The 25,914-nt window shown below is 38.8% G+C and overlaps 1 protein-coding gene across 1 annotated transcript in view; it reads right to left on the bottom strand.

The window, feature by feature from the left end:
- Window positions 1-2,146: 2,146 nt before the first annotated feature.
- Window positions 2,147-25,914, bottom strand: part of LOC124413884 (probable G-protein coupled receptor CG31760) — a 129,934-nt gene continuing 106,166 nt past the window's right edge. The window contains exons 6-12 of the mRNA XM_046894677.1: window positions 25,189-25,257; window positions 24,569-24,678; window positions 19,498-19,712; window positions 9,796-9,934; window positions 6,451-6,556; window positions 4,607-4,774; window positions 2,147-2,966 (exon numbers count right to left, since the gene is read on the bottom strand). Of these exons, the coding sequence (XP_046750633.1) occupies window positions 2,355-2,966; window positions 4,607-4,774; window positions 6,451-6,556; window positions 9,796-9,934; window positions 19,498-19,712; window positions 24,569-24,678; window positions 25,189-25,257 (1,419 nt within the window). The 3' untranslated portion in view covers window positions 2,147-2,354. The remainder of the gene's footprint in view (window positions 2,967-4,606; window positions 4,775-6,450; window positions 6,557-9,795; window positions 9,935-19,497; window positions 19,713-24,568; window positions 24,679-25,188; window positions 25,258-25,914) is intronic.

Below are 25,914 nucleotides of genomic sequence, written 5' to 3'. Positions count from 1 at the left end.
CAAAAGAAATGATTGATTTTTCATAAATTTGAGGCCGATTTTATACCTTTTCAGATCCGTATGTTGATCAATCGATGCACCGAAATATGTATTAGACTTTGTGTCGATGGGAACATGACTTACGCGTCAATTGTGATGGGTGAGAGAATCTGGTGAGACATTTAGGCACGTCTAAAAATCACCCAAATTTCTTACACATTTTACAATTATTAGAAATTTTCTCGATCACTTTCACTTACCTTATATGTATATCATAGGTGTTGAGTGATCATTTTTATAATTCGTATGGGGTACGTAATGACACATAGTAAATACTGAAACACACGGAGAACGACATTCAGAAATAATTATTGCAGTACAAATACTAACGTTGTATTCGTAAATCTATGTTTATTTTATTGATAAATTTTTGCTTCATCTTCCGATCGTTATATAGCCGTTTATTTATACAAAGTAACAGGATTAAAACTCGATGTACTATGAGGCGTGGCCCTTTTTTTTCTTTTCTTTTTTTTCTCTCGACGCAACAATTTTTTATCGTTATTTTTTTCATTTTCTATACGTTTTCCTTAACGAGATCGGTCCAACTTCTTTTTATTCGCAACATTCACCTCTCACTGCAAGATCACGAAGGCTTTAAGTTTGAACAGATTAATGCGTTTTTTTTTTTTGTTTTTTTTTCTTTTTTTTTTATCGTAATATATCACCTTAGTTAATGCACAATTTGCCGAGGTATGTTCCGTTTCATTCCTTTCGCTTATATTTATTTAATTTTCTTCACGGACGGTTGAATCACACGGTATTATAGATATGATTACGAGTTATTGCAAGATCCGTCACATCCTTTAAAATTTAATATATTTGACATAGTAACCGAACATATCTCGTCGTTTATTGCACATGTATTATATATTCAATTATATACAACGATGCATGACAAACGTCAAAATATGATATGAATTTGATATTACGAATTACGATTAGACCAATTGCAACATTCTAAAGTCTTAAAATTTACGTATGATACATTTATTTATGTGTGTGTGTGTGTGTGTGCGTGTGTGTGTCCTGTATAACTTTTATTCTCAATTTTATTATTCTTATCATAATTATCATTATCGTTATTTACAACGCTATATCTATGGACCTGTGTGTGTGTGTGTGTGTGTGTGTATCTGTTTGCAGGAGAATTCTGGAAATATAACGTAAAATAGGGATATACATTAGGTATAGTATACGAAGTATTCGTATAATATAAGCTATTTCATGCCGATATAGCGAAAGAGTATGGAAATCGAATTACATTTCCCCATACCTAATAATTAAATTAAACGTTTGAAAGCTTATGCTAAATAATTATTTGATCGACGGTCGCAAAGGGGGCCTTACGGGGCTCAGGTTGGGCCCCTGTTGAAACCGTGCAAATAACAGCTTGTACGAGACAAAACGATGAGAGCATTACGGTAGAAAAACAACTTCCTTCGAGCGAAGCGAGAGCTTTAGTACATACATGTGATATTCACGACGCGGAACCGTCAAAATTTATAACCATGTGCAGCTGCGATATAAAAGATGAAATTTTGTTTTTCGAAATCATGTTTCTTCTTTTGTTTCATTATACCATTCAATTTGGGTAGCATCGTTACGTTAAATTATTGATATACGCTCCGCGATGGTGACGGAAATTTATAATATTATTATACGTACACATATTATTTACAATTCCGTTTTTTACTTCTATCTTTATTCTTTCAATCGTATCTCTTTAAATTTTCGTTAAAATTCAAATATATTATTATACATTACACGTATGTATTACCAGGTAGGTAGATATTTGTTCACGTCAAGTTCTCCCGTATTATTATTATTATTATTATATCCTAAGCAATTTCCAACACATCATACGCAATGAATATGTCGGTATAAGCACGTTATTATTTACAAATTAAACCTTCGACTATATTCATGTATTATACGTAATATAGAAACGATTTTATGTACAATATAATATAGCATACACGTATACATTTATTAGATGCATATGTGAAATAATACTCGGCGGTATTTATTGGAAGAATCATTATTTATATATGTATATATATATATATGTACACCTGTGTATACGTGTGCATGTATATCCATATACATACCTATATATTTATACTTTTTATGCGTAAAAAATGAATAATATCGTAACAGCAATGATAACAACGATAATGATTTGCGTAACGCGCCGTTTCGAAGTTTTATAAAGCTGCGATATTATATCTAATATTATAATTATAATTATAGCGACCGATCAGCAGATATACGGGCACGAGCTACATTTGCGTTTTTCCTTTTCTCAATATTATTTAAACAGTGACTTCTTCCGAAAATCTACTCTTGTCGTCGAGATTGATAACTATCGCGTGAGTCCTGGCGTGTCCTGATTTATTTTTACACTTATCCTTGACCGCCTCGTCCTTAACTTTGTTAACCTCGACGCCAACCTCGAGGATGTCTTCCTGCCCGCCGACGAGAACAGCTGTGGTTTGCAAGGACTTGGAAACCGTATCCTTGGTAGTCCCCTTTTCATCACTCTCAAGGAGTTTTCTGTCCAGTATCTCCTTAGAGTCCACTTTGTCCACCGTTATCTCTGGAGTGTTGGTATTTTTTGCGTCAAGGTTCGTTTCCTTAGTCCTCGAACCATTTCTCACCGTTTCGTCCCTTCGTTTTTCCAAATTCTTTGCCACCTCCTTATCCTTAGCTCGCTGTTTCGATTCCGGGTCTAATTCCGGCTCCGAAATGCTCAAGTTATTCAATCGCAGGCTCGACGAAACCGCCTGGATCGTTGATACTTGAGGTTCGCCTCGGTTCGCCGCGTCCTGCATCGCCGCGATTTTTGCAACCACGTGCCGGTTACCCAGACGCATATTTTTCTTTTTTAGGTACTCGAGCTGCGTGTAGATCCGACGAAATTCATCCTAAAACATAGCCAACGGAAAACGAAACTCACGCGTTGCGGACGCAGTAAGATAGTTGGAAATTATAAACCTTCGAACTCACCTCCACTTTAATTCGTGAAATAATTAATCATGAGTGAATTTCTGGATGGCAATCTTTTTTTCGTTGTTTTCGAGCTTTAAATGCAGGCGAATTTTTTACTTCAATGTTTCTATTATACCTTTGTACAAATCCGAAAAATCATATTTAGGGTATTACGAAGTACCTACAGAGGAAAAAATTAGCTACCAAAAGTAAATCGTTATATATTTATATTATACCTGTTCAATTCCCTGCGAAGAAGGCAAGAGTATCGGAGTTTCGTACTTTTTAAAACAATAAGAATCAAACCCGTGGTTAAAAAAGTCTAAAACTCGACGAAAGATGTTTTTTACACATTCTCCACCATATTTGAAAAATAAATAAATAAAATAAAAATGCTGATGGCGAGGGTCCGGGGTAGATCTGTTTGGGATAGAATGCCTTATATTCGTTCACGCCATTTTCACTTTCAACCTTCTCAACCTCGTTCTCAACGTATAACTGGTCGACGAATATAAAATCGACGAATTTGACCGAGTCTAAATTCTCTTTTGCAAAACACTTATCCGCGTTCTGAAAAGTCGCGGACCTTTTCGGTCCTCCATTCAAGTACGTTGACAACGATAAATGAAAAGTCGACATTCTAATTTCTCAGAATTTTTTCTTTTACCCCGGAATCACTTAATTTTTCCCTTGACGTCCATCGGTGCACGAAATGGAAGCAAACGACGATCAATAGAACATTAGGGTGCTTTTCACAGACTTAAAAAAAAAAAAAAAAATTTTCTTTGATAAAGGTTGGCCGAATTACTTCTGTTGATCTTTTGAACATACGTTCAAGCGGGACCGAACGATGTACGCTCCACACAGTTTTAAAACGGAATAATTCACAAAAACGTGACAGTATTTTCTCGTTCAATAATCCCCGATGTGGTACTCTGGATTTTCTATCAACGTACTGTTTTATCGTGCCTTAAAGAAAGAAGATATTGAAAAACAATCTCAAATTTGGTCATCTGCCCCCATTAGTTTCGTTAACAATAACGTTCCTACCAAAATGTGTAAATTTGTGCACTGTTTTTATTTTAAACGTCATTGACACCCGATTATATGGACGATTGTTTCAAATTAAATGCTCAAGATTTTTTCGAAACACAATGAAGCCGAAGCTTTCAGAAATCTTTCCTCGCTAATTTTCTTATCAACTTCAATAATGTTCGAATTTTAAAACAATTAATTTAAATAGCTTTTGTATTCTCGTGTCACCTTATTTTTTTTTATAATTTTCCGCGCACGTTTTAAGTTTCCAAAAGCAAAAGTAAATTTGTATTTTAAACCTGCCTCTGGCAAATGAAGCGCTCGGCTAATTAGCTCTTCAAATAACAAAATTAAAATTTCATTCGCGAATAAGCCAGGTTACACGGACGTGGTTTCCACTGTAACGCGTCGATTCTCGTCCACTGAAAAATGCCATTTTTGGGTGTACGACAATGAAAAAACTCAACCATTTTCTCGATAGATATTAAAAATTTTCCGCATTCGAACAGCTTACGCATAATTTCTTTTTCTTCGACCTTACCGAAAATCCGTCGATCTCTTCGGTGAAGTTTCCTTGCTGCAAGGTAATGGAGTTTGTCTGGTTACTCGTCCCTTGAGTGCGGCAGGATTTTCCCAGGAACTTTCCCGTAGCGCCAGGAAGTTTGCCGGCAGAATCCTCCTTGTCGCCACCCCGAAATACCATGTACGCCTGCAGGTACATAACGAAGGAATATGCATGGGTATATGTGGCAAAAAAAAAAAAGAAAGAAAAGAAAAGAAATCCTTCCATCACGTGTTATTCTCTTCTTATCTTCTGTCAGAAGTTCAAGCGGTGGACATACACGGATACTCAGCGAAGCTAGAGAGACGAATTGTTCCCCAGGGATTTAGGCCGACGTTTATTACGCGTAATTCAATTTGCTCGTCAAGTGAGGAGATAAATTTCCCACTAGGGTTAGGGTATCAAAGGGCATCGTTATCGTCATCCACATCACAGCCTTTGATGCGAATGATTCTTTCCGCCCCCTGTTGCATTGATTCATTTCCACCCCAAGCTGACGCTAAAGCGCTAGCAATGCACACAGGATAACAGATATCATCCAACATCCAACAAATTGATTGCTTCATCCGTATATGGACAATATGATTACGAATAAAATTGAGAGACAATCGGCTCTTCTCTAGACTAATAATTACTTCATCAACTGATATGACACCGAGCAGCGATTGTGAAACCGGATTAAACGCAGTTGGAGTGCAGAAGGCATTTTGAAAATGGCTTTGAATGGAACTGGCTTAATACACGTTTGTATAAATGCGCTCGCTTGGAATATTCCTGTGAATACCAAACACAAACTACGCTTTGCATAACATATGAATTATAGCAGAGAACCGGAGTTTCCGAACTAGCGAAACAGGTCCGGAACACTAACATTCTGCAGTTATTAAAGTTTTGGATTTGCGGCCAAGTCACGAGCGCTTGAGTTAAGAACGATATTAAATCGCGGACATGGGGTTAAAACGTAGGGAACCTCCATTGGGATTCACATTAATAATAGTACCTACGTTCCGCCGATAAAACGGTACGCAGTTGCAGAACTCGCTTTTAAGAACGATAAAGCAATTACTATGCCAATTTCACGTAGCCAAAAATACTATCAGCAGAGAATCATAATGATACACGGTATATGAGCCATTCCTCCCCACGCTTCACCCTCGCGATCGGCGATTTTTTTTATTCTTAAATATGGTGTGGAGTGTGCAAACAAAAAACGTCTTTCAACGGTTTTTAGATTTTCTAGGTGACGGGTTTGATTTTGAAAAAATATTTTGCTCCAAGCGATTCGCTTCGAATTTTTTGTCATTCATTCTCTGTTGAAAAACGAAAATTTTGAGACCAAGATGGAAATGGACAAGCTTTTGATCGAGAAGCTGCAAGTGAAGCAAGTGATTGAAAAATGAGAAACAAACGACTGAAATATAAATATGTAAGTATTTAAAAAATTTATATTTAATTAAATATTTCTGGCTTTTTAATTACTTGTTTCACCCGTATCTTTTAAACTAAAAAAGCTTTCGCCCACTTCTACCTTGGTCTCGAAGGTTTCATTGTTTAACAAAGAATTTATGAGCAAAATTTGAATTTAATCGATTTAATCGATTGCGGCTGTTCATTCAAGAATTGCATTTTTTTGTTTTGAGGATCGGTAAAAATCGAGCCCGTGGTTAAAAAAATTTAAAACACGATGAAACATGTTCTGTGTCCACTACACCATACTGGAAATAAAAAAAAAAATTACCGACGATGAGAGTCGTACGTAGTCGGATGAAAAACGAGTGGAGTGGAATGCCTCGTACATAATATAAGATTACTCGAAATTTTACCTTGCTTCCAAAAATGAGACACAACAAGAGCGTGACGGTCAGTTGGGTGTGACAGAAGAATATGATGTAGAGCAGATCCGGATTAGCCGGTGACTGTAAAAACAACCTGAAACAGTAAAATACGAGCATAAATAAAGTGTCAGGCATGTGGATGCGATCATTCAGGAGCAGCTGTCAGGGAAAAGTTCGATCACTGGCGATATTATTCGCACCCTGCAAACAGACAGGTTACGGTGAGACACAGAGGGTGGCTGAGAGAGGCTGATTGTGAGAGAGGCTGGGAGAGTGTCTTCCGCGCGTGACCCGGAGCTGCGAAGGCAATATTTTGATATATCATGAACCAGCCGGAATTTTACATTTAAAAAAGTGAGTCATAAATATTACGCTGTATATCACTGCCTCAGCGGTTTTCGGCAAAAAAGGCGTTACCAGCTTCGACGACATTGAATTTATCACCCTGCGTGTTTCTCCCCGTTCTTCGAAAATTGAATCCAGCTACACGAGCCAAAACAATAATCACGATTGATAAATAGAATTCAAGAGCTTTCCGTATTCGCGGCTCTTTACCGTCCCTTTATTTTTGTAGACGTATGTCATATGATTTCCAAATATCGAAGTCCACGTATTTCAAACAAGAAAAAGGGCTTAACAGCCCTATTTTATATGCAGCTCTGAACAAAAACACTCCAAAGTATTTTCATTTGACGCAGAAATAAAGAAAAGAGACAACTTCAAAAGCGAGTAAATTTTCTACCGCTCGTTCGCATGCCCGAAATATTGTCATTAATTTAAGCGTCAGAGGTAAAAGAGAGAAAAAACAGTAATGGAGTAGACAAACCACTTTTGGCCACCTTAGTACCGCGTGTGACCATTAATCGTACCATTCGTGACTGTATACATTACGCGTAGAGAAATATACTTGGCTAGAAATAGCACAAAAGTGTTTGGTCAGCTTTAAGCGTTGTAAAATTTGATTTCCAAACAACTGAGTAGACAAAAACTGCACTGATATTGACTGCAGAAGATATTCTTAATAAAAAGTTAAATCGCTCTGTACGACTGGACAAAGATGGCGCATTCGGCACAAACGGTAACCCCTATCTGACGACTTGTTTTCCGATCGTATGGATCTCAACATGTGCCGGTTGAGTGAACAGTTACGGATACGTACGCAACTTTGATAATGTTTTAATTTTTCTCCTGCGACAGTTGGGACTCGAAACGACACTTTTCCTCGATTTCCTGCCGGCAGGCATCCCCTGTAATGACCCGGCAAGGGCTGCGGCAATTCGCTAAGTGTCCTGCTATGCGGAAAGCAATAAACGCGATTTCGTCTCCGGTTCGTGAAACAGGCCAACTGGCCATCACCGTCGGCAGAGGATGATGGTGTTTGAATTGCGCGTGTGCCGTGTTTACGCGTTATATGCATGCAGAAATAGCCCTGTACCCAGCGATTGTGAATGAGCTACAACATTGACAATTTCACGCAAGCATTGACGAGTCTTGTCACCGGTGTCCGCAATTAAACAATTTCGAGGTTACATAGATTGCTCATGCATGAATTTACCGATAATCAGAAACGTTGATTAATTTCGCATTATTTTTCAATTTAATTTAATTTTTAAGAAAAATAATTACTTATAGTATCCTCGTTCTTTTATAGAAGTATAAATACATCCTGTTTCAATCGACGCTAATTCGTTAAAGATACTATCGTGGCCATAAATATGTTTTCAGTTCAATTGAGATGTCGGAGTCCCTAAGAATCAAGCAAATTGTATTATACACTTTGTTCTTCATTTCCTGAAGGAATAAAACCGTTTGAAATTTTATGAAATGATAGTATTTACTGTTCTACCCTTGCAGGGAGAAAAAAATGTGAAACACGATTTATTTACTGCATCAACATTCCGAAATTCCCTCAATTCATCGCGGTGTACAGAGTCGTAAAATCATTGGAATTCGATCGATCAAAGGTATAACCAGGAATACAGTTAAGATGAAATCCGATTAGGAATACAATGTGACCCGTTCACACGCTCTGATACGTTGATGCAATTTGGCATCGGTATAGTGCACGATCAATGCCATTTAGATCAGTATTGTGTAACGAGATTCGGATCCCTATTCCTAGACTATAATGCGATAAATTTAATCTAATGCTGTACTCATCCTTAATACGACACCACGTTTGGCTCCAGAATTTGCACGAAAAGTTAACTAAGTTACTTCGGTAAACTCCTAATAAGCATGCAGATGGTATAACGGCGTAAAATGCCGCGGTAGCTTATCCGAGGATTTCGGACTTTCGAATGAAACTCAAGGTATAGAAACTGTACACAGAGTTAAGCACCTTCAGAGATTATCTCTCCCACGCTGGCAGCGTCAGACCTTCTCCAGTGTCCTCTGTACACCTCGATTACGCATCTAGGTCTAGGTACGTTGTCTCTAAGTCAATCGGATGTACATTAATATTCATTAATGCCTTCCGCTTCCGGCTACCTTGTTTTCGCTCGGAACCAAAATGATTGTTCGATTCTTATGATATACCAATTACGTGACAATGACTGGCGATACAGCCGACACGCATCCCATTCTCTGACCAGTCATTATACAGAATCAAACTCGCATTTCGTTTCGGACAGGAAAAAAGCTAGTTGAAACGTTAAGGTATTATTGAATATTATTGTACGTACCCGTGTAGTAAAAGCTAGTCCGACAAATCGCTTGGAGTACATAGAAGTGAGCATAATTGGTGTGGCAAACGATCTCCCAACAATTATTCTTTTCTTACGGTCTGTTTCCTCGTTGAGACGAATCCCAAGTAGCACACGGTAGATTCGCATTTGACTTATTGACGGCAAAAAATGAAGTCAATCAATCGGAGACTGGCGGAGAGGGCGTATTTGTAACCAATAGTTTACTAGATGTTAACCATCCCTTTACGGATGTCAGCTAGGTTGTCAATTGACAGTCAATGGTGTACAAGTCGACTGTGAATTGACTTGTTACCACAAAAGAAAAATAAAAGAAAAATATATCATATTCACTATGCCGAGTTCGATACGATAACCAATTTTTGATTTGACTTTGTTTTGATTGTGACTTTTTTGCTTCGAATTTTTACTTATTGACCGCAGCCATTACACCACATCTGAGGTGAATAGTCACCAGCTTACTTGACTTTATGCCAACTCTACGTTAAATTTTTCATCTGTTGACATCATCTAGGCTTTGAGTAGTCAAATGATGATCGACATTTCGACAAGGTATAATAAGATAAGAATGACGATATTGCAGAGGATGATTTTTAGTGCGCGGTACAAATCATATGTATATACTCACATTGAAACGTTGAGGAAAACGGATAGTAGAAATTCGTTGTAAATCGCCATTGAGATGAAACGACTTTCGTTAAACTCCGAGGGCGCCTTCCTCACTACGATGCACAATCTGATTCCCCAAATCAGGAACATTACCTCCACTGCAACGAGACATGATAAATAGTTAAAAAATTTCGCACAATAAATTTATTGCTCTTATTTCCGACCACTCATATTCACTATACATGTGCACCGCGCCTCGTGAATATTTTCCATCTGAGTTACACGATCCGCTTTTCCAGTAATTACTTCAAGTTGTATCGTTGATGGGCGTCATTACGCGGTACATGAGTTTTCCGTCATATTCTGCAGGTTTCTAAAAACTCTACTTCACCGGCAGAGGATGCAATCACTAAAGAGAAAAATAAGCTCCAGGTCACGTTCACCCTCAGCTTTGAAAACCATGAAGCATCGTCCCTTATTACACTGCAGTAGGATTAAAAGACTATTCTGGTTAATGGCTGGTTTATTGGGCTTCCTGCTTAGCTCCTGACGTGTAGCCTTAATCCCCGAGCTTTCAGTTATTTGCAATTGCACCCGTTTAACCCGTGCAATAAGCACGTGAATAGAAATCTCACGTAGGTATGTATGTACCTGCATAAATACATAGCTACATCCCTATTTGCCTACATCACCGCGGTGCACCCACTCATTTTCTGTTCTTTTTCCTCGTACAACGCTGGAAAGTCGGATAAACCTCAAACATTTTATTTCCGTCAAAAGCACTTTTTCAAGTCACAGCTGTTCAAACGACTTACCGCCGGTCTTTTTCACCCATCAAGAAATATTCCCAGAGGTTATACGCAGGTCCAATGTCGAGGTGATACCTAAGCTTTCTATTCTGTCAACGATCGCGATGCCTTATTTTCAGATAAAAGGACTCGTACAAAGAGATGTAATTATCTCCGAGAAAGAATGCACCGCTGACTGTACAAACGTTCATTTGCAAAGAAAACTGTTAAATACGAACCAGCATCGTTAAAGTGCAATGCCGCAGTTCAACTTGGTCATTAAAACGTAAAACTTATCTGCATAGAATTACGCGGAGAATGTAAGGTGAAGAAATGAGAAAACATTTCCTTACAAACACCGTCCCACTTATCGGACAAGTCTATGTTTACGTGACTGGAGGGAGGCCGAAGGACACAAGGCAGGAGAGATGAAGAGATAAAAGAAAACGTGTAGAAGGAAGTATATCTTGTGCGAAGGGATATAAGCCCCCTAAGAGCACCCAAAGCTGTACATAGTATGTGAGTCGACGTGGAATATAAATTGAACTACCAAGTAACTCGAGCCTAGATAATGCTAAGAAATTACACCCAGAGGTGCGGGCGATAAAGGAAAACTGGAGTGGATATGTAAGACGCGATAACCTGCGGTGAGGACGAAAACAGGCGACTACGATCCAAGCGGGCACCTAGCATGCGGGAAAGAAAGTAATTTTGTTATTGGAAGCCTTATGTCTGACGAGCTTTCCTGTAATGGAATAACACGTGGAGAAAGCAAATCGTTCGATGCTAATTAACCAGTAAGGTGCTCGAGTACCAGTGTACTTCATCTTTATCTTCATCGGAAGTTTGAAGAGAGCAGCGTAGGCAACGGTATCGACGCTAAAGTCATTCGCCAAAAATGGGCTTCCGGTCCTTGAAAGAAACCAATTTGCCGAATCAGATTTTAGGCGAATGCCTCGATGACTCGATGTTCCATCCCGTGAACTTATGCAGCGTTGCCTTGTGCGGAATTGATTAAAGGTTAAAAGTTGAGGTAGAAGGAAAAAACGCGAAGATCGCTGGGTGATAATATCTTTACCTTCCGACTTAGATGGACCAACGTTTGCTCTTCCAGGGACGATACTTTGGATAGATTTCACTTTGGAAAAATTCACTTCGCAAACCAGCGAAGGAACGTCGATGTGACTGATTGCGAGAGCATGGAGGAAATTGAAAACAGTCTTGTTGCCTGAACGGAGGGAGATTTTTTGCGGAATTTCTTGATGGAAAATTTCTACTCTAATCCATAATCGTCTCCGTGCGAACCCGGTCCACAAGAGTGAACGCTGCCAATTATCCGTCAGCTCGAAAGCACCGAGCTTTTCACCTCTCGAGCTTATACATCAGTCGTTCCCTCCTCGTTCGTTATTGCGAAAGAATTTTAGCGCGCGCACTCGGCCTGATTTTTTAGTATGAATTATTAAAATTGTCAAAAAGAGCGAGAAAATTCGCGAAAATAAATAAAGGAACAAATAAGTACACAGAACGTAACGAGGCTCGTGGCAGGAGAGCAGAGTTTCAACAATATATCAGTCGAGTCGAGGAGCTGAAATTTGCATCCCTCCGTGCTTTTTTGCCACTCGGAATACCTGGCTTCGCTTACTCTGGCCTAAGTTTCTCTCTAGTTCTCGAGAAAGCGCAAAATAATCATCTTTTTTACCAAGCATTTTTCACCAAAGAAAAACTAAACCGTCTCCTCGTTCTGTTGCGCGAACCGGAAGCTGACATCACGGACTCCGAGCTCTCACGATCAGCCAAGAGTGATTGAATAATAATTCTAATTGCGTACAGCCAACACCGAACTTCAAGTTTTTATCACGTCATTATGTATAACGGCACTAAAATGCTTCGGAAAAGCCGGGTTCACCCCATCTGAGTGACGTAAGCTGTTATAAACTGCTCTCGCAATCCGCTCACCCTAACCCCATATTCGCCGGCGTGACCCGCGAGCCAACTAACGCAACTTTTGGCGGTCCCAGCCCTCGGCTTGACTAACCAGTTCCATGCTCGAGGCATCAGAAGCCGAGGATAATTTGGTTACACGTCACTTATGCGAGGGACTGGCTGGATTGGGATTACAGTATCGGGGTCCACGTTGATGAATCGACACCAGTCTCGCGTTTCACCTGATGCTGGTTAAAAATCTGGGTTAAAAATATTCAGAAACCGTATTTTCTGAATAAAAATCACAATCAATTACTACTTTACTACTATCGACAAATTCCCGTTAACGATAACGAAAATATGTAAATAACGAAAGCCCGTAAATTTGCAGACAATTTTCTAGAGTGGCCGGTTGGGTGTACGAATGACGTTCTACTTCTAACGATTCGACGAAAACTGTTTTCAAACTTTTCCGGAGCAATGGAAAACTGCGATTTTGCTAATGAAAGCGAGGGTGGCCGTTTCAAACAATATCACCGTTCACGATATCGAATTTGATCAACGCAGTAACTTTCATTCATAGCCGAATTGACAGTCAAAATTTGAGCATATCTATACGTCCACTCAGTTCTCAACACTGTGCAGAATAAATCATTTCTGTTGGTACAAACATGCAAAACTTGATCGCGATAAATCCTTACTGTGTTTTTTTCTTAGTGTGTCTGAAAAGTCATCCAAAACAAGATCGTAAATTTTCGCTTTTGCTTGTGTATTGACCGCAAAAAAAGAAGTTTGTCCGAGTTTTGAACCCATTATAAGCTGTGCAAAGTAAACCGTTGGGGGAGAAAAAAAATTAACTGAAGGAAAAAGTTCGTTAAAAGTATTTACCTGAGTAAAATCCGGGAGGAATAAGTATTTTTCTTTTACTTTGAATAAAATAATTTCACGTAAACTTAGGCATAACAAAAATTTTCCCTCTACAAATAGTTTGTACTCTATGATTATTCGATTGCTCATTTGCGGATCGCCGAACTTATTAAGTAATCCACATTCATTCACGTTTGTTATTTTCAATAATCCTGTTTAATTAACGTAACGATTAACGGCCCTGTAGGCTCTACTCGATCGTTGCGTAAATACTAGAATTCGACCGAGGGTTGACAATTTTTAATTACCCTTTGAGGCTCACACAGGCGTTAGTTAAAGAGTATTAATCACACGAAGTAACGATCAATTTTTTAAACCGACGAAACGTAATGGCGGCGAAGTTTCATCACGGCGTTGCATTTGAATGAACACGCGAAAGAAAAAAAAATAAAATAGTAAGGTCATACAGAAATCTACGTGAAAATTTCAAACACCTTTTCAATTTCAGCACACAAAGCCTTTCAATTTACTCGACCAAATTGTTATAACGTGTCAAATGTCAAATACTGCCCGAGACAATTACGCGCACTTAATTCTTTTTGTACTCAACGTCTACCGACCTGCAATACAACGTACATACATAATATAGTAAAAGTACCCACGCCTTAGACAGATTCATATTATAGACGCACACACACACACGCAGTAACCATATTATTATCATTCTGGTGAACGAACAAATTAAATCACTCGCCAAATAAGCAATTGCCGAACACACGACGGCAAGCTGTGCAGTGTCTAGACGCGCATATTTATACAGTGTCTGTCCTCGCTTCCCTGCACGAGGTCCTTATTACACGTATGCCTACGTATGTATGTACATGCATCGACCACATTTCACGTTTTGTTCAATTAAATCTTTGCCAACTTGACTGAAGTCTTTTATGTACGTGTGGTTTTGTTTTTTATTTTCAATTTTATAATACAATGACCGCAAGTCGGCTTCTTTCGTGGGATATTCAAATTTTAATAATTTTTATTCCACCACCACTGTTCCATAAAGGAATAATAATAAAAATATAATCATAAATGTAAAAACAGTTAAATCGCATCAGACGTGCTTCGCGAATGAATTTATTTTAATTACACTCGTGTTTCATTGGGCGAAATTTCTTTTCGGTATACGATTCTATGAAGAGAATAAAATCTTCACATCTTACGAGCTGTGCCCTACTTTCGAACTCGCTATTCATGATCGGAAGGTTTATTTCACCATTTCATCCCTGCATATCTTTCAGATTGAGGGAAAGATTTTTGGCGTCATGCCACGGGAAGGAAAGTTATCCATCCGTTACGCGAAGTGTGTTGGTGTCAGAACAGCGCGAGTAAGTCGGCGTACTATTTTATTCCGCAAAAATGTATAAGCGTAATGAAAAAACGGAATAAATCTTGTTTGCAAACCTGGTTTTACGTCGGTTTTTCTTTCACTCATTATAGGCAGGCCGTAATTATAACGCGAGTATCCATTTCACACTCCTCTGTAGTTCTCTTGGAATGTTTAAGTGAATTAGTATTACGCCGAATTATGCACTACTGCTACCGAATTTGCCTAGGTATTAATTTTACAATGCTGATAATTATTCGATGTCACCGAATGAAATGCTTGAAGTACGTTTAGTAGCAGCGCACTTTAATGAAAACTCGGAAATCTCTCACTCCGTTATTGTGGTTTAATTTATTGTTAGTAGTCGTGTAGTCAGAAGTTTGTATCTGTAATTTATAAAGTTTTTCCACTGCTTTGAATAATTATAGGAAGATCATTATTGTTTTTATTCCAATTTTTTTCTCTTCTCTTATTCCATTTATTCGAGAAGTACCGAATCTGTGCGATAAAGCGACGTTCCAGTCGGTGTATTTACGAATGAAAAGCTTAATCGCAAAAGTCTTCTGGCGGCTGATTAGTTCGACGAAGAAGTTTGCCTCGTGTGCGAAGGGTGGCCATGGCATTAATTCACTACGGGAACTTAGAAAGAAGTTTTCGCTTCATGATTCGCAGTGTTGATTTTTCCTCGTTCTTTCGACTACTTCTCCTCCCATGTCCTATAGTTCTTTGCAATACTGATTTTCCACATCACCGCAGTATATCAGAAACCAATTAACCTTTATGTCTGACGTGCAGGAGAGACAACTACAACACGCGTGTGTATTCGATGATTATTATATGTATATCTATACATGTATATATGAAAAAAATTATTACGACACGGTCCAGTTTCCGACTCGGTGATAATGGCAAAAATTTGCAATTTTCAAACTGCATACGATTCCTTCATTCGCAGTCCTCTTCATAGTAGATTTTAGCATCCGCGCAATGAAAAAAAAAAAGTGAAAAATCATGTAATTGTCAAATGCAAATTTTTTCATCAACTTTCTCTTCGACTCATCAGCAGCTTCAAGGCTCACTTCAACTTCTCTCAGCTTGCAAAGTTTCATTCCTTCCAAGAATTTAATACAGCTCGCCTGCTGAGAGTGACTATAAGATATGTTCATCATTTTCGGTAGAACAAAGTTTGGCAGCCTATGTTTAGCCTGTACCTACGTCAATGTATGACACCGTCCGTTGTTTACCGGGTATTATTGAGCATCCAATTTTCCAACAAAAATATTTTAAGCACGGAAATGAATCTTACATGAAATATGATGACATATTTTCCAGGCAATAAATTATGATCCAGACTATGATTTTATGAAGAATTTATGAACACATTATGAAGAATCAATGTTTTCATAATTTTGTTGCATACTAAAATTTATTTTACTATCTTAAATTTTTTATGCATAAAAGAGGAAGTTATAAAGTAATAAGGGAAACTTTTTTGTTCGTTTTTTGTGGTAAATCTTGCTTGTATGGCCGCCTGAAGCTTCCCATATTTAAATCTGACTGACATGACACGATATCTCAATTTTTAAGCATTTGAAAAAAAAAACTAAGAGATTAAAAAGTACACTTGCCGCTATCGCCCGTAGCAGAATAATGCAAATTGAAAAAAAAAACAAAATAGCAGACTTCGAAAATTTTTTACCTCTTTTTTCAACTTCAATTGTTGAAATAATGAATCGAATATTAATAAATCATTTTGATGGTGCTTCGGCCGTGAAAATTTCCACTCGACAAGTGCAAGAGTTTTTATTTTTGTTTTTTTGTAGAATATCAGTCAGATTTAAATAGAGATAATTTAAAGCGGCCATACCAGTGAGATTTACCATCAAAAACGAAGAAAAAAAACTTTTCGTATGACTTCATAACGTGTTCTGTTACGTGTTAAAAATTTGAAATTATTAAGTAAATTTTACGACGAAAAAAAATTATTATACAAAGTCATTGAGATGGGAGACTACCCCCTTAAGGTTCGTCATGAGAGTGTCTAAGATTGATTTTCGTTTACTTTACTGACGCCTCGATTCTATCCGCGACATCTAAAAGTCGTTTACTTATACCAATTTTAATGACCGTCGAGAATTGAGTTCCGGGTGTCGGCAGCGAGTTGAAAGTATGCCTCTTCGTATCGTGCCAGAGCCTTGTGTAATGGCTGCGTGTTTCTCGAAACATCCCGACAGAAATACCTGGATCAAATCCCCCGGAGAGAGTAAGCTCGTTCCAGTCAATTAAAAACAGTGCTCAATTCCAAGCGAGTGGCTCTTTATAATACTCAACATTTTTATACATACATACATATATATATAACCTTTCCTCAGACATAGCAGAAGACTGCGAACTTATTATTTTGCGTAACGATAATTCGCGCTGGACATTTTAACCACGTATGTTTGAAATTTTTTTAATGCAGAGTAATTTTTTCGTAGCTGAAAAAAAAAATCAATTAACATTTAAGAAAATCAAGTTCGTGGCAGTAGCTCGGAAGCAGCGATACTTACGACTGAACTGATATCAACAGTTTGCTTCCCCCTGGGAACCATACAGTTATTGTCTGAAACATTTTCTACTAGCAACTCCAATTTCAGAGATATTCTAATGCGTGGTTGCATTCATATATATATATATATATATGTATATAAACATATATATGTATGTACGATTTGTTTTTGAATTTCAACGAGACAATACTCAAGCTTTGCGTGTATGATGCGTGCCCGTGCAGAGAACAGCTTGTCTGGAGATCTGAACGGTGTCGCGTTAAAGAAGATTATTTTGTTTACGCAAATTACAAAGTTTGAAAAACGACGCACACACACCAATTCCATAACCTAGCGTTACGAATGTTTCGCGAGTCCGTGTGTGAGCTTCATCGTCAAAGTCCTTTTATCAAATTCACCAACTTTAGCGACAGCCCCTCCCCTTGGCAGGCTCGGTGGTCCCATTAGATGCGAATGGGGAGTCGGGTGGAAAAAGGGAGGGAAAGAGTGAAAAAAAAAGAAATTAAAACAAAAAATAGAATAAAAATTGTAATCGAATTTTGCGCGTTGCGCAATTAATCCGGTGACAGACATTTCATCGAGAATTATAACGGTCCACTGATCTGCACAAGCCGCGTTTCCTCTCCGCTGTTCGCATAAAATGTAAAAAGGGGAAACACGCGGGAAAAGCCGGCTGTAAAAAAAAAAAAAAAAAAAAAATTGATACGCTTCTGACTGATTCGGCGACAGTGGTTCGATAATAGAATGTCATTCATAACACCGAAACAAATTCAAAAGAGCTTCCATATGGTTACCTGCCCTGCCAGCATTCAACAAATTGTCCGTATACCGCGGTTTCACTGTTATATACATAGGTATACAATTAACAATGCACAATTATGCACGTATACCTATAAACGCATTAAAGCGCAAGTTTTTTTTTCTCCCACACTCTACAGTCAATTTAGAATGATTGTGCCACTGAAGATCCTTTGATAAGGAGGTAATAATTTTCTGGAAAAATCCTGCAGGGTGTCGATCTTATTTCTTTATCATTTCGGAGGATATCCTACGCCGATAAGCGTGGCACTCTTAAATGTAAATATAGCTAAAACCTGAGAGAGTCAGGCATATTATTTCGAGAGAATAAAAGCGTTTTTTTACAACCGTGTTAAGCTGAGGTGACGATGTGATAAATTTCAAACAAACTTAGACGTCGTTGGCTCGATTCGTTGTGCGGATGTCAGAACAGCCTTTTTGTTTGTTTTTCCTCTCGACCTATCTGCATCTTTAAACTCAAACAAGCCCCTCGAATTAGAGCCAGCCTGATTAAAGTACTTGTTTTGCCACGGTGCAGACATTTCACGGGACGTTTAACAAGATACGTAATTTTGTGGTAACCAAGAACTATTGCTCTTCGTCGGGAAGAGAATGTGTACCTGCCGTCTAAATAAATGGAGACGGTTTGTGCAACTGGGCAGGTACGTCAAAAAAAAGATAATAATGAACTAAAGCCTGTCACGTCAAATAAATTCGTGATATTTTTCAGGGAAAGTGAGATTCTGACAAAAACAAGTTTTCCCATTTTAAAGCAGAACACTTCTCTCAGCCGGTTCGCTGGAGGTGAAAACCAGCTTTTGATTCCTACACTGCCATCCAATTTTCGAAGGCATCGGACCAAAGCAAAATACCACAGAGGCTCGGTCTCATCCTCCATACTAAACCCCAGTAATCGTGATATCGGGAGGCCTGTACGGTAATTATCCGAATTCAGAAAATTGGAAACCATTGTTCGTATACGAAAATGTTACCTACAAAAGTCGGATCGTATAACAGTCTAGCAGTTTCACTTAAAGCATAAACACAGTTCGCAGCAGCGTACTCGTCATAGATTTTAACGACTTCTCTGAAATTTGATCCGAAGCTTTGTCGAGTTTACACATTTCCAGAAAAGGTGTTTTCCCAAAGAAAGCTTCCACACTTCGCTTTAACACCGCGTTCGCCGAGTTATATATCAGATCTGTGTTGACTTGGAACTAATATCTTGTTCCAAACCGTATGATGTGCCAGATACAACCGTATCACTTGCCATCACCCCATGGCACAAACCTCAGAGAATTATTACATAAATTTTTATCCAAAACTGTTCAATATCTTCGTGACAGTTTCTCCCTACGATTGTTTGATAAAAATCTACAATCTTGATGTTTCTATTCTTATGTACTCACGAGTTGTGAAGCTGTGGTCCCACCAATCAGTTCTGCAGAGGTAGGCTTTGAGGTCGTCCGCCGTTCGGCCTACGATGACAACAGGCGGTGCGACGAGGGTGCGAATCATGAGAAATACGCTGAAAATCGCAACGATAACTCCCAATCGCTTCAGCAGATTCATGTCGGTGATTTTCACCGCTTTCGCAGATCGCACTCGAAATATCACCGATATTCTGCAATAAAAAGTTGCGGATATGTATCAGAATATTAACAATAATTTTCGAAGCACACTTCAAGTTTATGAATAGCAATCTAGTTCACCATTCTCTGATGCGAGTAACTTTTTAGCAAGGATATAACTTTTAGTTAAAATCAATTTTTCATTAGGTTTTTTATAATAGGAATAAAAGGAATCGGGAACATATTGGCAACAATATCCGTAGTATTCTACAATTAATTATAAGCGAGGTCGACTACTCGTGAAAAAGTCAGTAAGAAGTGCAAATATGAAATGCACAAAAAAATAAAACATTATCCAACAATTTCAAAACTATCTTTGCAATATCCTACAAAAATAATTAAATTCAGTAAAAATTCTGATGTGAATCTTTTTCGTAAAAAAGATTTTAGAGCTTTCGGCTTCACAGAGTTTCAAAAGGTGGCACATATCAATCAAGGATCCTAACTTCGTATCTAGATGTACTTCAAAAGACTTGTAGTCATCTGGCGCTGGTAATAACATTGCAATGTAAAGAATAAATATCCTTGAGATTACATGTACATCAGTAGTTCAAAGGTATCCTGTTAAAAAATTAATGTATTCCCTCGACTTCTTCCTTTGCAGGTAGGTGGTACAGCGGTGAAATGAAATAAACATGAAAATCAGGAAATTTTCATCTACTAAAAGCATAATGCACGTATAACAATGAGCAGAAAACAACATCAATAAAAGAATAGAAAATAAATAAATAAACAAATTCGGTTATTCAGTCGGTTCATCGCTGATTGACATGGAATAATAGATTTTTCATGCAAGGAATTGTTTCCACATAGCGAACTTTACTGAGATACTTAGCAAAATTTCCTCGGAACGGAGAAAGGAATCGCTATAAATATATACCGGCAAAGCATAGCTGACTATCCATAACAAGGTTGTAGTTTCGAATCTTTTTCACCGCTCGCTGATCGATGTCGTGAAAAATATCGGCGACGTGATGGCGATTTGTTCGTTAGTTTGCCGACCGCAGCATCTAACCGTTCTGCACCATGTGGCGTCGTCGTGCGGAACGGAGATAAAGAATAATTCTCATTTTCTCTCGAAATTGATCGAGAATTATGTGCAAGAAGGAGATGATTTGACCCTTTCTCCTCTACCCGGTATTATAGGTAGGTACGTACGTCTGGTCCTCGGTATAATTCCAATAGCGTAGAGGTCTTGTGTTCAGAGGAAATCATATCGGATAATGTGATTAATTCCGCGTGTGTCGCGCCTGTGTAAGCTAGCTCGCGCACTAATCCGATCACTCACAGAGTCGACGCGAAGGAAGCCTTCCTTCGTTATGACACCGATTACTCGACTCGAGCGAGGTTCCGAAAAGTATGAACAGAGTGGATGGATACATCCGTGGTAATTGGATCGAGTTAGCACAGCACACAGTTTGATGCTTCATTCCGACGGATTGCACATGAAAAAAAATTCTTTTAACCGCCCATGAAGAAACGATTCTCTGGATAGCTGAGCGAAAATGTGACGAGAGTTGTCTGCGGGTTTATACATATTTCGCGCAGTTATATTCTACTCGGTGAAAATTATTTTCTTTTCTCTACGACGATGTGCACCCACCACAATGATAAAATAGTTTATTTAACGTTAACAAACGTATATTAACACATGGCGAAATAAATGGCCAAATAGTGATCGATAAGAATTTGTTAATAGTTGACAAATCATATTTGATTCAGCTAAAATTTATTAATAATAACGAAAGATCCAAATATACGTTTATGAACTGCAGTAAATAAACTCTTTTCTCTATGTATAATAACATTTCGTGGCAAGTATATATCACGGTGAATTATTGATGGTAAATTTATGCCGCTGCCTTAGTCAACATCGCTCAAGATAATGCCACCGGTGAATTGACTGTTAACCAAAGTACGTCGCGAATAACGAAATTGCATCATACGCGTGTTTACCGACAATATTAATCCAGTAGGCGCTTCGACAATTGGAAGATATTGAGAGGAAAAATTGATTGCATCAATATTTCATGAGAATACGGAATTCCGGTGTACAAATTATTCGTCGCGTCGCGTCGGTGGGAAACTTTCCCGGGTCTTGAAAACACCGGGGACGTACTTATAGATTGAAAATGCTTCGATTAAACTTCGTAGCCCGTATAATATATAAGAGCTAAGTGCGCTTCGCCGTTACCGACTTGGCACCCGCTGTTGCGATCCATTAGAATTATTGCTTCACTTATTGTCAAACCTCGGTACGATTCAGCGCTTCGAATTCGGTTTTAAGTTCGCTGTTACCCGATGCACCGTAACGAAAAACTCTCAAACTATTAAGGAGCATTAAATTTCGCCGATCTACCCGCCATTGCTGTATAACTGTGGTAGGAATTGAAACCGCGTGAGTAATTTGTAAAAACAAACCTTTTCAATTGGGAAAACGTTTTAGCGAACGAAACAGTGATCTGGCTTATATCCAGTCGCAGGAATAAATTTCACGCGTTTCCCTACATCCCCTATATAGTAGAAAAAAGTTCTTTTTACGCCGGGGGAATCTGTAAAAAAATAGAAAAATCGCTGTTTTCACCAAATTTTACAAGTCAGTTGTTACAATTTCTCGATAGCTTCTGTATAATCGCGGGTAAATATATGTATATATTCCATGTTTGTTCGACAATTTGTACGTTTCATATACGTATACATATAGTGTGATGGCGTTGGACAGACATGTAGCAATGCGAATTCCCCCGACCAACGCGCATGACGTGCTAAGCGTAGCTATAATTCGACGGGTGATATTCCCTAGATATTTGGAGAAAATTGGACGGTGAAAAACGGTGGCAAAATTTGTAATTTAAATGGAATGGGGTAAACGAACGAGCGAACCGAGGGTGAACCGAACAATTTTAAAGACCGTTGGGATTTCTACACGTACTGGAAAACTCTGTCGATAACAGTCACGTTCCGGTTGGTAAATTTCAAAAGTACGAAAAAACGCGATGCTTATTATATTCCCCGATATCCATGACACTTTGTAAATATTCATAAATATACAACACGGATTGGTAAGTTTGGCGTGCCGGTAACCGTAATCATGAAAAAGCATGTACAATAAGCAGCTGAATTGTTCGTCCATTACAATAACGATGATATCTACCCGCCGCTGCTGCCACATGCTAGGATTCTCTGTACAGCAGACAACGACCCGAGGTCCTTGTCACCGAGAGAGCGTTCATATTCGCCATTTTATCCGGCAGTTTCGTCCCAAACCCTAAAGGCTCCGAAGGTGTCAAAAGTGTCTACGGAAAAAGGCTGGAAGCTTCGCGGCGGGTTTCGGGCCCATCGACTTTCAGAAAAGCCATTTTTACACGTTATAGATTATTCTGCGGTAGGACTGATCCGCACTTAATATTTCACGCGCAATTTCACGTACTCATACATCTCCTCCTAACGTGTATTCGCCTCGAAATTTGACGATTGACCACAACTACGTCTTGGAATTAATTCACCGAATTACAGAGCGTGATAGTAATGAACGGAGTTTGTCTTCGTATAGGATAAGTTTGGGTTGAGTTTTATGACTAACTGATTTCATGAAATTTCGTCGAAGGCTTATTGATAAAACTATCAATTTCGAGCAAGTAAGCATTAACTCGCTCAATGTTGAAAGTTAAACGATTCTGTGCATGCAGCGTTTCTTGAATATACTTTTCTTCGAAAATCTGACAAGTTAGAAGAAAGTGCCTTTGTCGTCGTCGCTAGGAGTGGGCTTTTAATGTTTCAACCTGAGCTTTCCTTTGAGTTGTTTCCCTTGGTCTTGGAAGCTCCAAAACAATTTTAATCCTCATGCACTCCGCTTTGATGCAGTGCACAAAGGTACGGACTGGATGCTTTTATCCTGTGACCTACGGGAATATGTAATTTCCGGAAATTCGTCGGGTACTTGCAAAAAAGCTTGAATAGCACTTCCAAGAAATACAAAACTCTAGTTTATTTAGGTACGACTACCGATTAATAGATATTTTAAAAACGTAAATTCATTTCTACGTAGTTATTTTCGCGAGGTCAAGATTAATGAATGTTACATCAATTTTCTCTGTATTTTGGTAGCGATGTTCCATCCAATCAATCTGTTATAGGAAAAAACCACCCTTCGCAACTGATAACGTCAAACAAACAGTACCGAATAAATTACCTTTCGTTAAAAAATATTGACGCCGCAGGGGTCATTTATACAATAATTTAACTAAAAATTAGCTTTCGCATCAATTGGAGTAATTTTTCTGCGAAATGATATTTTCCAATCGCATAATCGCAACTTCGAATGATCGTCAGACTCACTGACATATTTTTTCAAACGTAAAGTCAATTAAAGCTGATTCTGAACTTATTCAAACCACCGTTTCCACCAAGGGGAAAACCTCCCCGAGTTTCACTTCTTTTACCTTAAATAATAAACCAAGCCCTTTCAACTCCGTTGGGGATCCCATATTTTTTTCCTCGCTCTTACAAGTTCAGCAAGAATTCCGTGATTACACACAAGCGAACCGAAAGACCAATATTGCCATATGATGATGCGGTACAATGAGAATTCCCTAAACTTTTATAACATGAGACGTTTATACATTTCACTAAATTTTTATTGATTGTTTATTTTATTTTTATTTTTTTTCAAGAGATAATAAAATTGGTGATTTATTCCGGTTTCGATAAGCCGTGAAAATTTCTAACGGACTATTCTTCATCGTCACCATTATCTCTGACTCGAATCGGGGCTATCCATTAAAGTGAAATATTACGTTGCATCCGTCAATTACCTCGAAATCGTAACATGCATATAAAACTCACTCACCTCCAGGTCTTGAGCATCAAAGCGCCGTAAGTCAGGGAAAATCCAATCTCGCGCAGCCAGACCCTGACCGTACAAGTCACGACGTTAGGCCTCGGATACATCACGATAGTCTGCAACATGGGAGAACCAGAGTCTTTCAAGGCTTATAGTCACGCAGACCGAAGGCTAGTTGCAGGCTTATCTAGTCTGCTAAAAGATTGCCCAATATTAAGCCTCTGAAAGCTGTTCGATTCTAAAACCCAGCCGAATTTTTTCCACTGTACCTATTCCATTTGAAAATGACTGGAGATTCACAAACCATGATTACAAAAGAATGCGGTCCTCGGTTTGAAATGGAACAACTGAGTTTAGTCAGGTTGAAAAAGAAGGACCCGTAGTTTTCTTGAAGCTATAGAGTATCGAGTGTCGCTTGCATTACGCGAGGCGGTTAAAAGACCTCCGAGTAAGTATAAGATATAAAAGTTTGAAACTTGGACGGTAAAAAGGGTGCAAGGTCCTAACGGCGCGGATTCTTTTTCAGTTTTTTTGCCTCCCCCCAGCCACCGTGTCATGCTGACGTACCTCAAGGGCTCTGAGAGTTTAGCCAAGCATAGTGAACGCGGGAAATATCGCCAACTTACCGTGCAATAAATAAAAAAGGCACCCAAGGCGATGACGCGGAGAAGAACAGGACTCGCCGCTCTGACTACCTGGAACAGAAAAAATGATCGGAGGTCAGTGCGATAACCCGCAAGACTCCGGGAATCTGAAGGGCAAGGAAAATGCACTTCATGATTCATGAGTTTTTTTTATGGCGAATCGAAGTGGCTGATAGAAGCGAATGGCGAGGCGCCATGTGGCTCCTGCTCCGAGTATGAACAGTATCGGGATTTATGTACCTGCACCTTCCGGTGTGCCTGCGGGGTAAGAAAAATTACATGAATGTTGAATAAGAAGCACCCAAGGCTCGCGTTTGCGATAACTTCACCACACTTATACTCCCACTCACTTCATTGTGCAGAATTTTTCTATCGGCGAACCAAAGGAAGCAGACTTCCCGTAAATTTATGAAAAATAAATAAATAAATTGTCACAGAATATGATTTATTTTTATTCTCAAGTACAATTCACGTATCTATCTGCGTGAATTATACGGTTCTCGGTTTGGTGAAAATATTCTAAAGTACCGCACTTTGCAATATCATTAAATTTACGAGGCCGGTCGGTGGGTTTTGTGAAAAGAATGACGCCGCTGCAGCTACGTCGATATCGCAATATGCAACGAGACGCGAGGCATCTGCAATTCAAGAGGTTCGCACGAAATGACAGTAGCTGCAGCACGTTACGAGGTATTGCGAACAAGCGCG

Source organism: Diprion similis, chromosome 2, assembly GCF_021155765.1.
Source record: "Diprion similis isolate iyDipSimi1 chromosome 2, iyDipSimi1.1, whole genome shotgun sequence".
In the NCBI taxonomy this organism is placed as follows: domain Eukaryota; kingdom Metazoa; phylum Arthropoda; class Insecta; order Hymenoptera; family Diprionidae; genus Diprion; species Diprion similis.
Note: the sequence above shows the minus strand (reverse complement) of the source record. Positions and strands in the feature narration are given on the sequence as shown.